This window comes from Carassius gibelio, chromosome A11 (genome assembly GCF_023724105.1).
Source record: "Carassius gibelio isolate Cgi1373 ecotype wild population from Czech Republic chromosome A11, carGib1.2-hapl.c, whole genome shotgun sequence".
Classification (NCBI taxonomy): Eukaryota; Metazoa; Chordata; class Actinopteri; order Cypriniformes; family Cyprinidae; genus Carassius; species Carassius gibelio.
Window position 1 is genome coordinate 17447167 of NC_068381.1, and position 18526 is coordinate 17465692.

General features: G+C 36.9%; 2 protein-coding genes across 6 annotated transcripts; one reads left to right on the top strand and one right to left on the bottom strand.

The window, feature by feature from the left end:
* Positions 1–619: 619 nt before the first annotated feature.
* On the bottom strand, positions 620–10204 carry LOC128022535 (kelch-like protein 26). Of its 5 annotated transcripts, XM_052610195.1 has the most exons (5): positions 10125–10204; positions 9887–10038; positions 9629–9748; positions 6136–6321; positions 620–3583 (listed from the first exon to the last, which is right to left on the bottom strand). In XM_052610195.1, exons 3-5 carry the CDS (start codon positions 9676–9678, stop codon positions 2005–2007), a joined length of 1815 nt encoding a protein of 604 aa, XP_052466155.1. In that variant the 5' UTR covers positions 9679–9748; positions 9887–10038; positions 10125–10204; the 3' UTR covers positions 620–2004. The 5 variants fall into 5 exon arrangements, with proteins under 5 accessions (XP_052466155.1, XP_052466157.1, XP_052466156.1 ...); XM_052610197.1 differs by having other exon boundaries at positions 6136–6460; positions 9887–10131; XM_052610196.1 differs by having other exon boundaries at positions 6136–7972; positions 9887–10131.
* A 51-nt stretch (positions 10205–10255) lies between these two features.
* On the top strand, positions 10256–18490 carry ddx49 (DEAD (Asp-Glu-Ala-Asp) box polypeptide 49). Its single transcript, XM_052610201.1, has 13 exons — positions 10256–10522; positions 12611–12734; positions 12848–12933; positions 13019–13140; positions 13221–13408; positions 13880–14020; positions 14822–14897; positions 14984–15060; positions 15175–15272; positions 17621–17695; positions 17855–17943; positions 18024–18095; positions 18256–18490. Exons 1-13 carry the CDS (start codon positions 10408–10410, stop codon positions 18376–18378), a joined length of 1386 nt encoding a protein of 461 aa, XP_052466161.1. The 5' UTR covers positions 10256–10407; the 3' UTR covers positions 18379–18490.
* Positions 18491–18526: the final 36 nt, after the last annotated feature.

Here is an 18526-nt window from a genome sequence, read left to right on the forward strand (position 1 = left end):
ATACACTGCAGTAAAAACAAATATATAATAATAATAATAATAAATATATATATATATATATATATATAAAAGGGGGCAGACAGATTATCTTGACAAAACATAACTTTTGTAATATTACATCAATGAAAAAATGAGAACATTTGTGTAACCACACAGCAACAGATAAAACATAACAGATGGATAAAATAAAACACAAATGGAATTTCACAAAATGGAAGACAAATGTGTAAAATAATTGCAAAAAGTGCTACAAATACAAATACATTAAGTTTTATTAGCTATATAAGATATAAAAAAATGTAACAAATTCCAACATCAAAAATTAGAACATGTCAAAAACGATTGATATATATATATATATATATATATATATATATATATATATATATATATATATATATATATATATATATATATATATATATATATATATATATATCCACATGGTATTAATTTCAGACATTCATAAATGCACTTATACAAAGAATTTTCGTAGAAGCTTGTGTTGACATCCCAAACTTAAGGAAATTTACACAGGACCAAACAGCCCTTTAAGTGCTTTTAACAGACTGATTAAGGCTGATTTGTGAAGAATTGTGCCATAGTTCCATGTACATGATCCAGTACCTCCCATGCTGTATTATACAGTGTAAAGTAGAAGTTCAGACAGAGAACACAATGCATCTGTTATTGGTTTAGTTATTAAATCACAGATTCACCATGTTTTTATATATTAAAGTGCATACGAAATGTGCTTGCTTAGTTTGAAAAAAAAAATTATAACTATATGTAGGTTAAAAACACTGTTAAATACAACTGTATATGCAATAGCTACAGCAATGAGATTAATGTCTTTACAATTTAAAAAAAAATATATTTAAAAAAAAATACCTCCACTGCTAAGTGGCAGGTGGTGTATGTTGTTTTGTACAAATTATCAAAAAACAAAATGGATTCCCATGAAAAGTGCAAGATTTTATATTAATCTATAAGAGCCAGAGTCAGCTTCACGGTTTCAACATGCCAATTAGGAAAACAGGTTCAATATTTTCAACCTAGACCCTCTTCAGGAAGTGCTGGCAAAGAGGACAATGTTGTCCAAATTGTAGCTAGTGGGCCAACATAAAAATATCATAATTCAAAGCTCTGCCAATACTATTCCAGAGACACATTTTTTTTTCAACCAATTCAGTCAGCTATCCAAAATTTTGATGAAGTTTAGTTCTAAAAAAAAACATCGCTTGTGAATAGTTTTTGTTTTCGTGTCATTTAGACACACCAGTGAGAACAGAACAATAAATCCTTCATGAAGTCATGTTGCCCCAGTGTTGCTGGCCCATTCAAGTCTGTCATCAATGCAAATCCCACAGGCACTTGTATGAAACCCTTATTACTATGAAACGGGACAATCTACAGGAAGGGCCAAAGACATCATTTCTGCTTGAGAAGTGTGTAGAAAGATGCCTCACATTCGCAAAAACCTAAGCCAAAAACAGCAAGTGTGTTGAATTGGGTGATTTCTTGTGGAAGTATGATACAAGCTATTTCTGCAAAAGATTCTGGAAAATGGAGATCTCCTTCACATTCATCAGTATCTGTATTATAAACTTGCAAAATACTTGTGGAAGTTTAGGATGTATTGTGAATACATTTAAGATATTCTCAAAGAAGAATATGCGTTGACATTGCCCCAGTGCTGCTGCTCATCAGTGGTAATCGCACCGAAACTCTCATTAGTATGAAACAAGGCAATCTACATGAAGGGCCAAAGACAATATTACTGCTTTAGAAGTGTGCAGAAAGATGCTTCACATTCTCCAAAAGCTCAGTAGAGAGTTTGCTTTCATTTTCCCTCACACTGATGTGTACAGGCCTTCAATCATGAATGCTTCAAAACTGAAGACATAACAGTCCCTTTTCAATGAGAGAAAGCCATTTATACCATTACTTTTACTGCGGTCGGGGGGACACTAATCCTTAAGCCTAAATCAGCAAATTATGTGCCTAGCCCTGGGTAGTTGTCTGGGGAAGTATGATAGGTGAACAAGCTATTCCTGCAAAAGATTCTAGAAAATGGAGATCTCTTTCCCACTCATCTGTGTCTGTGTTATAAACTTGCACAATACTTGTGACATTATTGAGGTGCCAGTTGTATCCTCCAATTATATAGATCTTTTTATCCAGCAGGCAGCAGCCAGACTCCGACTGACCAGCACGCATAGGACTGACTGTTGTCCATTGATCAGTCTCAGGAACATAATACTCTACAGCTAGAACATCAAAGCAACGGTCAACATGGTCCATCCTGCCACCGAGTGCATAAATACGGTTGTTTACCCTGATCATAGCATGCAGGACTCTTGGCTCGTTCATGGGACATTTGAAGTCCCACTGATCCAAGGCTGGATCGCAATGGAGAGTTTTCTTATCTTCTATAGACACCCCGTAACCTCCAGAGACGTAGAGCTTCTCTTTGCAAGTTGCTCCGGCGTGACCCCAGATTCTCCTCTTCAGGGAATCTACATAAGTCCATTCATTTTTCCTTGGACAGTAACACTCTACTGAGGACAAGCTGCCAGACCTGTTGCGTCCCCCAGTAGCGTAAAGTTGTCCATGCAGTACATTGAGCTGAAACTGAATGCGGCTTTCCTGCATGGGTTGGATTCGAAGCCACTGGTTCAGATGGGGGTCGTAGCGGAAGCAGACATCAACTGCACCCTCTCCACTGCGATACTGTAAATGCTGGCCACCCACTATGTACACAAAATTGTCAAGAACCGACACACATGCATGGCTGCATCCCAACTCCATTTCGGGCAACTCTTTGAACTGTCGCACTGTGATGTCGTGCAGATAGTAAACTTTGCTGCTGACTGTCCGATCGTTGTCGGTGTAGGGTGTTCCACCAAAAGTAATTAGTGACGTGACGTCTGAGCGAATGGAAGTTCGCAGTGATTGCAATTCGTGTTGTCGAAATGGAAGGATTTGATAATTAAAGGCCTCTAGAAGAAAGTGTCGAAACTGCACATCCTCCACCATGATGTCGACCGTTTGGACACTGTCCACCAGTTCAGACGACTGCATTAGTGGGAAGCGCACATGGCAGAGCACTTCACTGGCTGCAGCTCGCCTGGATGCATCATGCTGAAGCCAGCGGATTGCCGCGTGGAACAAGTCGATCTCTCTACAGTTCTTCAATTTGTTGCTCTGAAGAAAGAAAACCAGTCGTTCCTTTGGAATGTGAAGGAAGTCGTCCTCCTGAGCTATTTGCAGGAAGTGAAGGAATGTGAACGCATCGACCAACTGCTTAAGGGACGAGAGGCTGAAAGTGGTGGCCATCTGGCCAAAGTTTAGACAAGTTTCAACACTCATGGCTGATTTCAGGAACTCCTCACAAAGCTCCACCACAGGCACCATCTGCAGAAAGACGGCTGCACCAAGAACATCCTGAATACAGTCCAAGTCCAGAGTGACTTCAGAACTGTAGGCAAAATCAATGATGTGCTTCAATCCTCTGACTGAAAGACCTTTTAGCTCTATGGTGTCCTGGTTGGACTCCTTCATTCCTCCAGTAAACATGGCTCTGTTTGGATTAAGAAGACAAGATTGTATGCCTTTATTCAAATGTGTGGCAAAAATAGGGGATCTCTATAGTTTTAAAATAAAACAAAGTGCAACTCTGACCGTTCTCTTATTATTTTTTTATTTTTAGCAGCTTCGTTTCTGGAAATATTTTGTCAATTCATTTTCTATTTTAATAAAAAGTTCTAAACCTTGAACCAAAACAAGACTACAAACTTCTTCCATTTATAAATACATTTTCTGGCCGACTGAGTGCTTGTTGTTCTTAAAGTGTTCCTGTAGCTCAATTGGTAGAGCACTATGCTATAAAGCGCAAGGTTGGGGGTTCGATTCCCCGGGAACACATGATAGGTAAAAAAAAATTGATAGCCTGAATGCACTGTAAGTTGCTTTGGATAAAAGCGTCTACTAAATACATACATTTTTAATAAGTTTAAAGGATAACATATTTCCTGAGATGTTAACAAATAGGGACTTATAAGCAACAGCTGCTGATGGAATGGTAAAACTGTTAACTGCCAAAATCAAGATACATAAAAATCACTAAGAAACAACAGAGAGGATGGCAAAACCGACCATCATTGACCAAATTTACAAAAAAAAGGAGAAACCTCACACCATTAACTATTCTGTTACTTAAATTCTCCTGAAGTAAATGTTTACAGTTAGGGGTGGTGGGCGATATGGCAAAAATATCAATTTGTTGTTTAGTTTTTTTGCATTACATTCACATTAACCATAACCAACTGCATTTATATGTACACCTTTTGTGTTTTTGACAGTATTCGCTCAATCAGCCAGAGTAATCACAGTAACCAGGCACTATTTGACAGGCATTTTACTGCACTTGCGCTTGAGGTATACGTACTCATAAAAAGCGTATGTCAGATCAGCACACAAATAAAATGTTTAACTGCCAAGGCTTTAAAGCACATGCAATTAATGTACTTTTGTGATTGGGAAAAAGTGCGCTGTCTGAGTGTTACTCTACTGCTGAGTTAGCATTTGATGTGAATGTTTGTCACGTATAGTATATTGAGACAGAGGTGCCAGAACTGCAACTGATAAGAATGTATTCTGTAGTACGAAATAATAGTATGTAGTATGATAGATAGTAGTACGATATTTCTTAAAAAATATATCATGAAGACATTTTAATCATCCATAATCAAAAATTGTGATATTGCACACCCCTATTTACAGCACAGCATAACTAAATAGCAATTAATGTTTTCTCTTTTTTTCCATTTAAACTCACTCAGAAAACACATGCCTTTATGCTAGGAGATGTGTGACAAATGCAAACAATGCGTTCTAAAATTAATATTATAAAACTGATTGGTTGAGCTCTGTTCAAAGCCATTGTAAACATACATAAACATACAATCTTTGAGCTCATTACATCAGTATTCCCGAGCCACTGTCTGTGTTGCTGTGGTTCCATGTATTATGTATTTCAGCAAAATTATTATTAATAATTATTTATTTAATAAAGTATAGTATGAGTGACCCCTGCTGGTGTTATGTTTGAGTCTTTTACCTTCGATTTTGAGACCATATAAAATAAAAAAACACAGCACATGACAATAGTTCCAGTATTTTTTTGATTTGAGCTCCATCAGATGAAGCATGTTTCAGAAACATCTCGTGTTTGAGATCCACCTATCTTCTCCAGAAGCATCCAACTGCACCAAGTCTGGCTTGCCGGACAGGAGCGCATGCCCAATAACAGGTAAGGGAATGCATCTTAATTGAGCGCATAAAACCCCTGCATATACCTTTCCTTGTTGTCATTAGCTTCTCGCGATCTCTGTACTTACACAGTTTGGTTGGATTTAAAACGGTTCACTTTGCATGTATTCATGAGGACGTATTGACAGATCAAGTTAGTTGTGTTCACATCCTGAGCCGACCAAGCTCCCTCTTGTCTTCAGGCTGCTCTCCTTTGATCATTATCTCACCTGCTCCCCTTTTCACGATTGCCCACCGTGGTTTTTTTTTCTCTCAGATTCTCATCGGTATGTCGTTCTCTAAAACTGACGCTTCTCCTAGTGATATCATGGGCCTGTCCGGCCACGTGTGGCACTTTGATCACCGCTAAAGACCCTCACCAGCTCTGCGTAGTCTGCCTGCACCAAAAGCATGCTGAAGAGGCTTTGGAGAACCCTGAGATTTGCAGCCATTAAACACCCATGAGGTTGCTGCGACCTAGTGTATCGAGCTCTGACGTTCTGATTCGGATGGTGGACATTGTGATGACGACGCTGACCAGCCCAATCCTGCATTCCCCCAAGGAGATATCTCACTAGTGGTTAAGCGTTTATCTTCTTTTTTTATTTAACAGAAAAAATAAATTCATACAGGCTTGGAACAACTTGAGGTTGAGTAAATAATTTTCATTTTTGGGCAAACTATCCCCTTAAGTCTATAAACACAGTAGTCAAGTCAATATTCATTTGGACTAAGAACATGGATTAACCTTATAACTTCTTTTATTAATCTCGTCATTTACATCCCAGTTGGCTGGTGCTAACAAACAATGTAATGTCTCACCTGAAGTAGTCACTGCAGGAGGCCAAAACCGCTTTGTGAACCTCAAAGTGCTCGTGTTCAATGACCAGAACCACATCCAACAACTGACCTTGATCGCGTAATGCAGACAGTCCCCTCAGGAGAGTGTTGCTGTGGCTGGGGGCTGAGAAAGTACAACAAAGTGTGCTGTTCTTGTTGTTAGCCATGCTGGAAGAAAGAGAGGATCAGTTTACAAGGAACTGTATCTCTCACCACTCTCTAATCATTGTCTCTGGCTACACAAGTCAACAGAAATTCACCAGATGAGTCTGCTGTATCCTGATGCTCCACCAATAGGTCTCGGTTGCTAAAATGGCACAACAACATGATCCCTGTAATGGCACCTACTTTTAAATTATTCAACAGACTGGATAAAGAACCTATTTGAATACAGTACCCATAAATCTCACAAAAACCAAGCAACAAGTGACCTCAACAATTACCAATATCAAATGGTTCTTATTAAAGTGAAACCAAAGAAAGTTAAATACCTGTATTGTCATTGACCCTAAACCTCACATTCCTCTGAGAAAGACTATATGAAGAGTATGGTTCCAAAACGCAATAAATCCATTTGGATTGATTTGAGTAAAATAAATGAGTAAATGTTTCTTTACCAAGAAAGGGGCAAGATGAAAACCACTATTTCTGTTTCAAACTTTCACGTAGTATCTGTAGGTTATAATCAGGACAATTAATCAAATTTCTAATCGCGATTACAATTATGTAATCGTTCAAAGCAGCAATTAACCATTCAAAGTCCACTTATGTTATTCTGAGTGCTTAAGATGTTTATTTTTTTTTTTTTTATTTCTACGTGTTATTTTAATTTTAGCATAAAATTATAATACTATTCATATTTTTACTTTTTTATGATTTACAGAAGATACCAATCCAATGTATAGTTGACATTAATAAAAGTTTTCCAGGTAATGGAAATTTTAAGGGAATAATCGACAATTATGATTTTTGTCATATCGTGCAGCCCTAGTTATAATAACATTAACAATTAAAATCCAGGTTTAGATTTTTTTAAAGATTTGTTATAAAATTTTATTATTTTTTCCCCAAAATGCAATAAATCCAAGATACTTTTTCTCTCTCAAAATGCAATAAATCCACTGAACTAATATGAAGTTATTTTTCATATTGAAACTGATGGAAATACACACCATAGTAAGTTGATCCACATATGACAGCCTCTAAACTTGGTAAACAGGCACTGAACTAAAAATACATTCATCAGTCATCGCTTCCAACATTAATTCAATGGGTCTTCTTATTAATGCTATAAATTAATTACAGCAATAAAATAACATTTCATCATGAACAAGAACATGAACAACATCACATTAGACCACAGAAATTCCAAAATGACATTTCCTTTGGATTCAACTTCCAAAAGTGTATTCATCTTTCCCATGTTACATTCATTTAGTTGACTAGTGCTATGTGCTGTATTAACAAAAACATAAATGCCATTAATAAAAACACTGACACTGACAAGCTATGCGATATCACATTCATAATCTAGCTTGTCAGTGATCTACGGCTCTTTGTATTAAATGCATCTGAATAATTTCCCTCTGAAAGCACGTTATGGAGATTTACTTGTATTATTAATCACAGAACCGGCTTTACTGACGAGATGCGCATGACAATCACATGCGATTTATCCTGCAGCCCTTGTTTTTTGTTGATCACAGAGTACAAAGTAGATGAGGAAAACTAGGATGCCGGGTGTATTCAAAGCTCCATCATTACTGGCTAGAGTGCGTGGAATGGTGCGCTGTGATTGGTTGAGTGGAAATATCGCATTCTGCAAAAAAGGCAGACTGGTGTTTGTCACGGTTTGGTAACAAGTGAGAAAACATGACCAAAGAACTCTACGAATAACTGTATTTTCAATACAGACCTGATACAACACTGATTTTGGCGGAAACTAATTGCGTTTATCAAACCAAACTCTTCATTATACTTCAATGTTTGTGGTCCTAGATAGTGCAGTGTTATATATAAACATATAATGGTACGTTTATAGCCAAATGAAAATAAATAATACATTTTGGGATGGAAGAAACTGGAATCAACATACAGCCTAATGTGATTATAAAATTATTAAACTTTAAAAGGTGTTTATTTTTAATAAATAAATGTGAGCAATGTTTAAAATCAAAATGCAGTGCTGTTACACAGCCAATGGGCTTACAGGTTCAGAGCGTTTTTGCCAATATACTGTCAAAATTAATCATCAGTATATCCTAAGCAATGTTTACTTTATGGTGTTTATATTGCAATAAAATGTAGATGGTTGTGACAGAGTGCTTATTTTATCTCCGTCATCTTTTAGAATGAGCAGCTGGAAATAGTAAGAATACAAATTTCAAAAGAGTCTCAGTGTATTTCACAAATAGCATAATGTCACATTATTTAATCAATTCTCATCGAACCTCTAACTTTTTTTTATGCACACCTACATTTTTCAGTTCAGGAGCACATGTGCTCCTTTTGAAAAAAGCAAGCATTGAGTCCTGCACCAACATTTTAAATTGCCCCTATTATGCCATTTTGAATATTGCCTTTCAACGTTGTGCATAATGCAGCTGAATGTGATGTTAAATGTAAACAATCTGCAAAGTTGTAAAGTTGAAAAGTGCATGAAAAATAATGTTATAATCTCCCAAAATAAAGAATCAACTCAAAACAGCCTAAATGAGTCGCCAGTAATTTCATGACGGTTACACGTCGCTGCAGACTATGCTACAGCCCATATGTTATCATATTTTGACCGAAAACAATATAATAGTTCTACATAATAATGTCAAAAAAAAAAATGAAAGGCCAGATTTACTTATCAGGGCAAATTAGAGACTGTAAACCTGGGTCTGCAGGCGATCAAAATGGGCTAAAACATGATTTTCTGGGTGCAATCAATGATGGCATAAATGCTACTAACTGACTACCTTAACTGTTATTACATTAAAATTGTTAATAAATGATTGCTTTTTCCAAGATTTATTTTAAATGAGTTATAGGAGGCAATCTAAACACTCCTAAAATACAGGGAGGAAAAAACGTACAGCTACATATATCCAAAATTAAGCGATATCAATAATTGTAAAAAATAAATAAATACATTCTAATTGGTCAATAACCAATATGGTCGAGATTAAATGGCATTGCTACCCATGATGGCAAGACCCTCTACAAGCAGAATAAAACAACATTTTCTAGAATAATGACCTAGAACCTTCATCTAATGTTGAGGTAAATCATTGTAATTGTAATATTTTTAAAAGCGCTTTTCTTTTCTTTACATACAAAACTTTAACAAATCATTGAGTCCACCTTTAATAATAATAGCACAAAGAAAGACTGCAGAATAAAACCTTTTTTTTCTAATATTAACACTTAATCCTGTTGCATTATGGGACTAGCTGTCGCATGCAACATCTGATACTACAAGCATGCATACCTGCTTTGAGCTCGATTCAGACAGAGCTCCAGACCATCTGACTCCGCCATGCTCAGCGAGGGCGAGGATGAGGATGGTCATCATGTGCAGTAGCCTAAAATACCGCTAACCATACTCAATCTAAATAAAATATTAAATACAAGACAAAGCATTTACAAAAAAACAAACAGCCCTATATCATACTGAACGTTGCAGTTTCAAATGCATGGAGTGCTACAAGACAACAAGAGAATTAGAATGAAAAGTAAGGATTTCTACCCCATTAATACTGCACGGCCTGCAGTCGAAGACACTCCAGGTGCTGCTGCTGACAAGAGTTTACCTGCGCGCGCCTCACAACCTCTGCGCGACCACGCGCTTGCTGCTGCGCGCTCACGAGCACACCACTCACGGGCTCCTTCTCATTACGTCTGCCACCAAATGACACAACTAATAAGAATAAAGCACATCTTAAGATGTTTTTATGTAGCCTGACGGTTTAGGTGCATTGTCATACATAAACTCAGTCGATAATTTCGCTGTCAAAACCATAGACTGTAGTCAAAACCGAAAAGCGCAGCTCTTCTTGACCGTAAGGGGCGTGGTCACTGAGCTATCAGTGGGCGTGGCCTTTCCATTTTCCGCGCGTCATCTCATGACGTCTAATTCACGCGGCTGTCAAAGATTCGCACGAGGAAATCTTGTCATCAACTTTTAAAGGGCATTTAACGGCGCTCAAAGCAACGCGAAATCACTCGTTTATGTTTTGGATGTTTTGCTTTTAAACAACTTGGCGTGAAATGGCCACTTTTGAGTCTCTCGGGCTGTGTGAGTGGTTGATCAAGCAGTGTAAGCAGATGGGAATCAGCCGACCGACCCCAGTTCAGGAGAAATGCATCCCTGCCATATTAGAAGGTAAAGATATGTGTCTGCTTTAAATATTAACAGTAAAACTAATGCCGTGAAAGATTACATAAATATGCTTTACATATATCGAATAGATAGAACCCCGGATGTGTGATTAAACGTACATGTATCTTACTCGCTGGATAGCATAATAAAACAAACTGCATTTCTTCTAAAAAAAAAAAAAAAAGAAGAGGTTTGGCTTTTTTTTTAATCAATGAGGATTCATTTATTCAGAATGAGGTTAGTGTGCTTCAATCAATCAATATATGTGTCCCTGGACCCTCTTAAGTTGCACAGATATTTATAATAGCCAAAAATACATTGTATGGGTCAAAATGATAGATTTTTCTTTTATGCCAAAAACTATTAGGATATTAAGTAAAGATCATGTTCCATGAAGATATTTTGTAAATTTCCTACCATAAATATATAAAAACTTAATTTTCGATTCGTAATATGCTTTGCTAAGAACTCATTTGGACAACTTCAAAGGTGGTTCTCTCAATATTTCGATTTTTTTTTGACCCCTCAGATTCTAGATTTTCAAATAGTTGTATCTCAGACAAATATTCTCTGATCCTAATAAACCATGCATCAATGGAAAGCTTATTTATTCAGCTTTCAAATGATCTGTTCATTTCAGTTTTGAAAAATTGACACTTAAGACTGGTTTTGTGGTCCAGGGAGACACACACACACACTTGTGTATGTGTATATATATATATATATATATATATATATATATATATATATATATATATATATATATATATATATATGATGTACCAGATGCATGATGGATTTTACAGACCTCTACACATGTAAAAATGTGAAACATTGCATGAAATCAAGTCAGTCTTCACTTTTAAAGGGGGGGTGAAATGCTCGTTTTCACTCAATATCCTGTTAATCTTGAGTACCTATAGAGTAGTACTGCATCCTTCATAAATCCAAAAAGTCTTTAGTTTTATTATATTCATAAGAGAAAGATAGTCTGTACCGATTTTTGCCGGAAAAACACGACCGACTGGAGGCGTGACGTGTGGGCGGAGCTAAAGAATCACGAGCGCGAATAGGCTTTTGCGTTGAGAGCATGTGGAAGCTGTGACATTACCGTGAGGGAAAACCAATCATCCAAAACAAACCATGGCTTACAGTCAGATTCAGCCGTTTATTTATGATCCAGAATCAGATCCCGATGCTGAAACTGAACGAGAGCAGCAGCAGCAACGACTCGTTCCGAGCGGGGCTCGAACCCGGGTCTCTGGCATGGGAGGGGACGCACTAACAAGGAGGCAGAGATATTTGAAGCAGTTTTACTCACCGCCTGCGGTTCCAACACATGATCGTGACCCTTTTTCGTTGGGATTGCATCATCCTTAAGAAATAAACGATACGCAAATCTGTCGTCAAACTGGGCCTTGTGAACAAGCATCTTCGAAATGCAGGGAACGAACACAAACACTTGCACAACTCCGTTGATGCTCTGTAAAAATAAACTCCATCCACTGGTCCCTTAATGCTGTTTTTTTTTTTTTTTTTATTGTTAATCTGTGCAGGGTTGTCTTGCCCTGGCAACCAAAAACACACTTCTTTTGTGACTTTTCGCTACGCTCTCGCTCTGATCAGTGAAATGTCTGTGCTCAGCCTCTCTGTACTGGAGCGTGCGCTCTTCCGGCAGAAGTGCGTCAGGACCCATATAAGGAAATTCCGCTCCATCTAACGTCACACAGTACTCTAAAAAAACTTTCCGAAACTTGTGACAAACCGGAAGGAGTATTTTGGGAACAAAAATACTCCTTCAAATGTACAACTTAATTTTTGAAACTTTGTCCATGTTTAGCATGGGAATCCAACTCTTTAACAGTGTAAAAAACTCAGTATGCATGAAATAGCATTTTACCCCCCCCCCCCCCCCCCCTTTAATTTAAAGTGCACTCTGTTCAAAATGCTTCAGCAATTCTCTTTTTAGACCCTTTAAGCTTAAAACAAATGTGACTGATGAAATTATTATTCATAAAGCATGATTATGCTGTTGTCTTTCATCAGAACAAATGCTTATTTCTGTCATGTTTTCCCCCGTCTTTCACACAGGTCGGGATTGCATGGGCTGTGCAAAAACGGGAAGTGGTAAAACGGCAGCATTTGTTCTTCCAGTGCTGCAGAAGTTGTCCGAGGACCCTTACGGTGTTTTCTGCTTGGTGTTAACACCCACAAGGTTTTTTTATTTATTTATTTTTACTTTGTGATGATTTATACAACCACATTTGAAGCTTCACTTGCATGTAGATGTTTCAAAAAATTTTAGTTTTTTGTCTGTTTTCTGTCCAGGGAGCTTGCTTACCAGATCGCAGAACAGTTCAGAGCATTAGGGAAGCCTCTGGGCTTAAAGGACTGTATCATTGTGGGAGGAATGGGTACGATAACTTTCAAAGCTTTGAAAGCTAGAATGCATATTCAGTATGAGGCGCACTTTATTTTTTATATTGTTTCTTCCCTTAGACATGGTCACTCAGGGCTTGGAGTTGTCGAAAAAGCCACATGTTGTTGTGGCCACACCGGGACGGCTTGCTGATCATATCCGAAGCTCTGACACAGTTAGCCTGAACAGAATCCAATTTCTAGTAAGATTCTGACACATACCTTTTTTTTTTTACCAGGGTTTTGAACCAGTTTTAATAGATCTTTGTGTGTTCCTCTGCAGATCCTGGATGAAGCTGACCGACTCTTAGAGCAGGGCTGCACAGATTTCACTAAAGATCTAGAGGTCATTCTCAGTGCTGTGCCTGCGAAGCGTCAGACGCTGCTGTTCAGCGCCACGCTCACAGACACGCTGCAGCAGCTGCAGAGCATCGCCATGAACAGGCCCTTCTTCTGGGAACACAAATCAGAGTAAGTAAGGGACAGAAATATAAAACCGATATTATATAAATCTAAACGTGATGTAAATAGGTCAAATCTATTTCAATGGGTCGCATACAGGGGAGCGTCTTCTGGAGCTTTCTTAGACTAGTCGACTAGTGGGCTACAAAATTTCTATTCAAATGTTAATGAAATTAGTAGTAGCACACATCACGAGTACAAAACTAGATTTCTTCCTATTGCACAATTATAGTTAAAACATATTAAACTAAATGTGCAATTGTAGACATTGATGTTCCTTTTTTATGGAAGTCTCTGATGAATAAAGACTTAAAAAAACAACATCATTTATTATAAATATAAATGTTTTTACTGTTACCTTTTGATCAAACAAATGCACCCTTGCTGGATAAAAGTAAGATGCCTCTCATAGACATTACAGCTTGTTTCAACAAAGGGCTACTATTATTTTTGTCACATGGCTCTCTCTCTATATGTCAGAGTGCAGACGGTCGAAGAACTGGATCAGAGATTCATCCTCACTCCTGAGAAAGTCAGGGATGCTTACCTGGTCCATCTCATCCAGAAGTTCCAGGATGAACATGATGATTGGTCTATCATGATATTCACTAACACGTGCAAGTAAGTTTTCAGTTGCAAGGGGGAAAAAATAGCAGGGTTTATCAATTCTAATTAAGACAAATCCCAATAAATCTTCAAATTTACATCATAACCCATACATAACCCAGCTGCTTGTGCAATGGGTATTAATGATACCTGAAACTGGGAAGCTTGTTCACTTGATTTTAACATTTTCACCTGGAGAGCAAATCCCATAGAGTTACGTTAACCCTCATGGTACATTCAAAATCTATAACATTTTTGCATCCATGGTCCATTTGGAACCAAAGAATCTGTGCTTTATAAAACTGTCGTAATTAAATATTTTTAAACTTATCTTATCTCTGAATATGTAATTGTATGTATTCTTCAAGATCATATAATCTGAGAATTCCAGTATTAACTCCATTGGAATGAATGTAATTTAATTCATGTTTGCTCAAAAACTGTCCAAAATTATGAAACCTACATATTTATTTCTGACAAAACAACAAATTTTAGTCTGAAACTGTCTTTTACTTGCACAAATGTTCACTTTCACATGATAAAAGTTCCCTTTATCAAACGCTACAGTATGCAGTTTTTAGAAATTTTTTATTTATCTCTTCTGGGTCAAAATAGACCCGAATGCATTATGATGGTTAAAGGATAAAACTGTATCACAGAGACACAAATATAACCAAAGCTTGGCAGGGTGCTTTTATGACTTGAGCGCTACGAAAAACCACCAGGTCATCCAAACAACCTCATTTTTACATGAGCACAGAAAAATCGATTATAGATATTGTTTGTATAATTGTATAATGTTTATTAATGTTCCAGGAACTGTCAGATACTCACAATGATGCTGCGTGAATTCAATTTCCCAACCATCTCCCTGCACTCAATGATGAAGCAGGTAGGTGATGTGATACGTGCTTGAAATTGATTCCCACTCAGCGCCTAATGTCTGTACTAATGGATTTGATGTTCTTCTGCTTTCAGAGACAGCGTTTTGCCAACCTTGCAAAGTTCAAGTCTAACGTGTTTAAAATTCTCATAGCCACAGATGTTGCTGCAAGGTACTGAGCAAATATTTCTCCACACATCTCACAATTCCTCATTATCTCTTTGCAGTTTTCTAATGCTCTCAACTTTTGTGTGTTTTTGTGTGTTTGTTCTGGCCTTCTCTGAAGGGGTTTGGATATTCCTACAGTACAAGTTGTTATTAATCACAACACACCAGGTTTGCCGAAAATCTACATCCACAGAGTGGGACGAACCGCTCGAGCCGGTGAGTTTAGTCCGCTTTAATAGCGAGACCTGTCATATTGTGAATCTAGTCATTAGAGGCCATCCTTAAAAATATTCTTGTTTGCCGTAACCCGACCGACCCTGTCAATTTAGCACCGACTCAAATTTTATTTTTTTTGCTTTTAGTCCGACCGACTTGCCGATTGTAAATTGCATTAAGACCCAGCATTTTTCTTTTACTCTTCAAACAACTAATACAAAAGCAATAAAATACTATTAATTATATTTAAGTATTGTAAATATATAAATTTCCTAGGCCTACATACAAATGAAGGCTATCTTTCTTAATTAAAAAAAACCTGTGACCGGATCTCACACTGCCTGTGCGTTCGCTTCGTCTCCTCTCATTCACTGTCAGAGTCAACGTTTCGCGCTTGGTAATGATGGCTGCAGAAAACAAAATGTTCGCGGTCACTGTTCAAAGTCATACGGGTTCGGGCACCATAATACATCTAAAATAATTCATTAAAACAGCTTGACACCGCTTTAACTTGGCACGAAGTTCTGGAAAAACTGTGCCCAGATCTTTTCCCATCCCTTTTCACGTCTAGTCTAAAACCATTACTGTGTCGACTGTCACTTTATGTTCAGAAATCTGTGGCACGAATCAAGCACGGATCAACCAACACAAGTTTCGAAAACGAAAATAGGAAATTGATTTTAACGACCTTCTCTCGGAGCGCGTCCAGGGTTTTTTGAACAGGCGTCACAGAGCAACTGCAGCTTGGGCACCCTTTAGTTTTCTATTGAGCCAGGACACACACGCACCAACAAATAATACTTCTGCACAATGTTTCTCTTTTTACAACAGAAATGTGAATTCTGCCGGTATTCAGACAGTCTCATGCATACAGATACAGATTCGGGCTAGAATCACCTAGGGCTGTCAAAATAGCAGAAATACTCAATTCAAATTTTTTACTTAAATATGATCAAAATTCGAATTGTATTCGAATTTAAAATGCAGAATTTCAGTCAGGGTGAAGAAAAGCTTTTTGCTTCTCTTCTGAGGCTTCAAGAGCGCATCAAGCAAAACATTACTGCATGTTTATTCAAAGAATTAGAATACATGACTGTGAAAAAACAACATAATATTTAAAATAAGTTTTATGAACCAATTATTATTATTAAGTTGCTTAAAGAACTATAAACAAAACAGCGCCATGTATGCATGCATTGTTAAATAAATAAAAAGGGGCAGAAAACCAGTCACACAGAATACATTTTTTCATTTAAAAACGAGATACAGTGGGATTGGGAACAAAAACCCAACATAAAGTCTTGAGATATTTTTAGAAAATGTAATTAAATAAATTAATTTCACATGTCTTTCTAAACATGCGGCTCTCTTAAAAATTACAGTTTTTAATGTTTATCAGACAATAAATACTCAAGATTTTGCTTTAGTATAACTCACAACGAGTTTCACACACCTTCTCCGGGCACGTTGAGTTGTTGACACTTAACAGTGGGAAAAGCGACACATGCGCTATTCACTTGTGTAACTTAAGGGTGAATGGGTAATGTAGTTTCTGCCCTGGGTGGGATGAATTAGGAAGCTTGCATTGTGAAGGGCGCTCTGAAAATCGGCGGTGCAGGTAAAAGATTAAAACCTCTATTAAAACAGATGTCCAAATGAGCGTACCGGTACGCTACAAGCACGTTCTGGGCGCACGGAGAGGTGGCGGTACGCTCAAGAGCTATATTTGGAAGTGGCGGTACTGAGTACTGGTGCGTACTGGCCCACTTAAAGCACTGGCAATGACTATACTTTGGAATTTTTTTGCAGTCCACTTAGAATTCAACATGGAAATCATTTTTGTTTTTCATTGGCATTGATTGTTTTGAAATTCAAATGGTACTTACATGCCTGTGTTTTTATTTCTGTAATAAATATGGCTTTCAAGCCAACAGTTAATTTGGAGGATATTGATGGTTTATTGCAGGTATGTTGTTTACATGAGAAAATCTGTGTTACAAGTTAAACAAAAATTCCAATAAACAATCATATTTTGAATTTAAATATTTTGAATTTAAATTTAAATGTCTTGAGTTTACATTAATTATTTACATTTTACATTTACATATCCAAAAAGTTTCAGTCTTTTAATTGCGATTAATCGCGATTAATTTTTAAAAATTGTGCGATTAATTAGTTAATTTTTTTTAATCGATTGACAGCACTAATATATATATATATATATATATATATATATATATATATATATATATATAAATTAGATTTTTAGTAGGCTGGAATGCTATATTGTGAAGTCCTCATTCAGAACTGTGCCATCTGTTTTATAATGTCCTTTTTGTTTTGTCCAGGCCGAAATGGTGTAGCAATCACATTAGTCACACAGTACGACATCCATCTCATCAGTGCCATTGAGGAACAGATCCGTAAGTTCACAACTAAATCTGCTTTCTGCTTAAAAAGAGCACTTTCAAATCTAAATTTCCACTGTACTGTGATTAAAAAGCACCTTTAATGCTCAAGCACTGGAGTATGACATGACTTGCTGTAAGTGAACATTCGTTTGATTGCTGTTTTGTGTTTAGAGGCGAAGCTAAGCGAGTTTCCTGTTGAAGAAAAAGAGGTGCTGAAGATCCTCACACAAGTCAATGTTACAAGGCGACAGTGTGAAATTGTGAGGAGAATTTTCAGTGTACATATTTTATGTATATATAATACACTGGCAGAATCTTACAGTTTGTAATTCTGTTATAGAGACTGGAATCCACTGATTTTGATGAGAAAAAGAAGATAAACAAAAGGAAGCAAATGATTCTGGAGGGAAAAGTGAGTTGTTTTATTCTAAATGCATTCGTTAAATATTATACTACACTATCATCAAATATTACAGGCTATTAGGAAAAATTATTTAACTATATCTATATATTAGTGAAATAGTATTATTACTTATTTATTTTGACCTAACCTTGTTTCATATCGATAACAGGATCCAGATTTGGAAGAAAAAAGAAAACACGAACAAGAGAAGATAAGAAAACAGAAGAAGAAGAAACAGAATAGAAAGGAGGCAAAGAGAAACAGTGCAAAAACGACGGCAGTGGATTCCTGAAGTTTTGATATTGCACATTAAGATCTGTATATACTATATAGCGTATAGTGCCATCATCCAATGTATACAATATGTGATCATTATTCCAAAATAAACCACATTTCATGAGCGATGTTGAGTTTGTTGCCAAATTAATGTGTATTCAATA